The sequence below is a fragment of the Tachysurus vachellii genome, chromosome 21 (assembly GCF_030014155.1).
Source record: "Tachysurus vachellii isolate PV-2020 chromosome 21, HZAU_Pvac_v1, whole genome shotgun sequence".
In the NCBI taxonomy this organism is placed as follows: domain Eukaryota; kingdom Metazoa; phylum Chordata; class Actinopteri; order Siluriformes; family Bagridae; genus Tachysurus; species Tachysurus vachellii.
In genome coordinates this window covers 17,340,104-17,342,603 of record NC_083480.1, presented here as the reverse complement: position 1 = coordinate 17,342,603, position 2,500 = coordinate 17,340,104, and the positions used below count along the sequence as shown (strand labels likewise).

Sequence of the window (2,500 nt, the reverse complement as noted above, 5' to 3'; positions counted from 1 at the left end):
GGGTTTCTCTGAACCTTTAGCGTTGCACTTGACCAGCTGCTAACTAGCTCAATGCTAACTAGCTTGCTAGAAGTTCGTAGCTTGTCGTTTCCAACCTCTGACTAGAAAAATGTTCAGTCCAGCAAGTGACGTCAAACCAACACAGCCGCTCTCAGCAAACCGAGCAGTGTCAGTAAAAGTTAATATTACGTTAAGAATACAGTAAAATGAAAGAATCAGTGTATTCACAAAGAATTTTAGATAAGTTCACTGTGTGTGTGTGTGTGTGTGTGTTTGAGCCTCGTAGCTTTGTTCTTCAGACCCTGAACTCGTCTTGGATGATTGACTACATCTGAGGTAAAAAGAGGAACGTTGTTGTAAATGAGATTTTCCGCTGAGATTTGCGTTACATTCCCACTGATGGGGTCGGTATCCTGGAGCCGGTGTGGCTGCAGCGGGAACGTTTAGACAGCCGAGAATGTGGGTCAGCTTCCAGACACACACACACACACACACACACATCCCAGCGGACTACAGCTGGGCTACAGGATCTGATCTAGGACCAGTGTGTAGGACGTGTAGATTTCAGGTTTTTACACCACAGCGCTGTCGAATTCTGGATTCTGATTGGTCGGAAGGTTTTGATTTCATTTTCTACAACAGCAGATCTGCGTTGTTGTTGTTGTTGTTGTTGTTGTCGTTGTTGTTGTTACAGGAACATAATATTGGGGTGTAAATAAGATAGAAATAGGATTCAGAGCTCAGAATGAAAGTTTGCTGATTGCTGCCTCTATTTTGAATCACGAATCAAAGTCAGAATCAAAGCTTTGCGCTTTGAGTCGTAAATAGGAGTCAAATATTAGATTTAGATTTAAAATTAGAGTCAGTGTTAGGAGTCACGGATCAAAGTCGGTGCTCGGTCACAAGTCACAAATTAGACTCATGAATCAGAAGAGTTTGTAGTTTTGAGTCAAATCAGAGTCACGGCTCCGAGATGTAAAAGGTACTTCTGTTCGAGTCAGATAACTAAGAAGCTCTTGGACTTTTCCACATGAAGGTGCGGTCGCTTTCTCTCCAGTTCTCTACAGTGGGGATAAAAACAGGCTGCTGGAAGCTTGTGTGTAAAAATGGTTTCTCCCTCTGGGTTACGGGTTTAAGCTCCTGCATGAAGGGGTGAAGACGACCTACTGTAAGGAACCAGTCCAGAGAGAGACATACATCAACTCACTGAACTCTCTCTCTCTTTCTCTCTCTCTCTCTCTCTCTCTCTCTCTGTCTCTCTCTCTCTGTCTGTCTGTCTGTCTGTCTCTCTCTCTCTCTCTCTCTCTCTCTTTCTCTTTCTTTCTCTCTCTCTCTCTGTCTCTTTCTCTCTGTCTCTCTCTCTCTTCTCTCTCTCTGTCTGTCTGTCTCTCTCTCTTTCTCTTTCTCTCTCTCTCTTTCTCTCTCTCTCTCTCTCTCTTTCTCTCTCTCTCTCTCTCACTCTCTCTTTCTCTCTCTCTCTCTCTCTCACTCTCTCTCTCTCTCTCTCTCTCTCTCTCTCTCTCTCTCTCTCTCTCTCTCTCTCTCTCTCTCTCTCTCTCTCTCTCTCTCTCTCTCTCTCTCACTCTCTCACTCTCTCTCTCACTCAGATCAAAATATACTAACATTGTAGATGAACACAGCAGATTTCTTTGCTCTAAGGATGTATACGCTTATCTTTCCATCTTCCCCTCGTTCACGTTTCTATAAAGTGAATCTTTATGGATTTCGTTACACGTGTTTGAGTCTCGGTGGAAAAATCCGTCGAGGCCATAAAGAGAGAGAAAGAGGGAAAGAGAGCGTTCTGCAGAAGTGTGCTGCTCTCAGCATAAAGATGGGATGACTAGAGCATTTAGAGCACGTCAGCACAAATTCATTTCTGTGTGTGTGTGTGTGTGTGTGTGTGTGTGTGTGTGTGCGGGTGTGTGTGTGCTTGGGGGGGGCTGCTTTAACCTCACACTACATCTGTATGAACTACATGGCTGAGGTCATGCTTTAGGTGTGTTACAGCACAGAGATCAAACACTATTAAGCTTCATTAAAGTAGAAACCCACACACACACACACACACACACACACACACTCACACATTTGTATAGTATATGAAAATGTAAAAAGACCAAAGAAAAGAGTTTAACACTAGTCTGAAGAATAGAGAACAAGCAAAAAAAAAAAAAAAAAACCTATTGAGAGAGCCCTGAGGTATACCACAATTTATGGCTGTCCATAAAGTGGAAATCTTACTAAAAATGTTATGATGTTTCAGGTTAAGATGGTCGCTATACAAATGGCCTCTTTAACAGTCCCCAAAGATCTGCCAGAGTCAGTTATATCTAACGTATTTGCCCCTCAGGCTGTCTCCATGAATCAGAGAATCAGTCCTTGTTCCAGTCTGGCCAGTAGCTCGGCTTCGCCCCCTCCTGGCAGCCCCTGCTCCACTCTTCCGGCTGGTGGTTCAGGCAGCGCCGGTGCCTACGGCTCCATTACGAGTCCCACGTCTACT

At 44.2% G+C, this 2,500-nt stretch overlaps 1 protein-coding gene across 2 annotated transcripts in view; it reads left to right on the top strand.

Annotated features, from left to right (window-relative positions):
* Positions 1 to 2,500, top strand: part of tanc2a (tetratricopeptide repeat, ankyrin repeat and coiled-coil containing 2a) — a 126,896-nt gene that overhangs the window by 97,094 nt on the left and 27,302 nt on the right. For both annotated transcript variants that reach the window (XM_060896945.1, XM_060896944.1), the window contains exon 6: positions 2,351 to 2,500. This exon is cut by the window's right edge and continues 28 nt beyond it. In XM_060896945.1, the coding sequence (XP_060752928.1) occupies positions 2,351 to 2,500 (150 nt within the window). The remainder of the gene's footprint in view (positions 1 to 2,350) is intronic.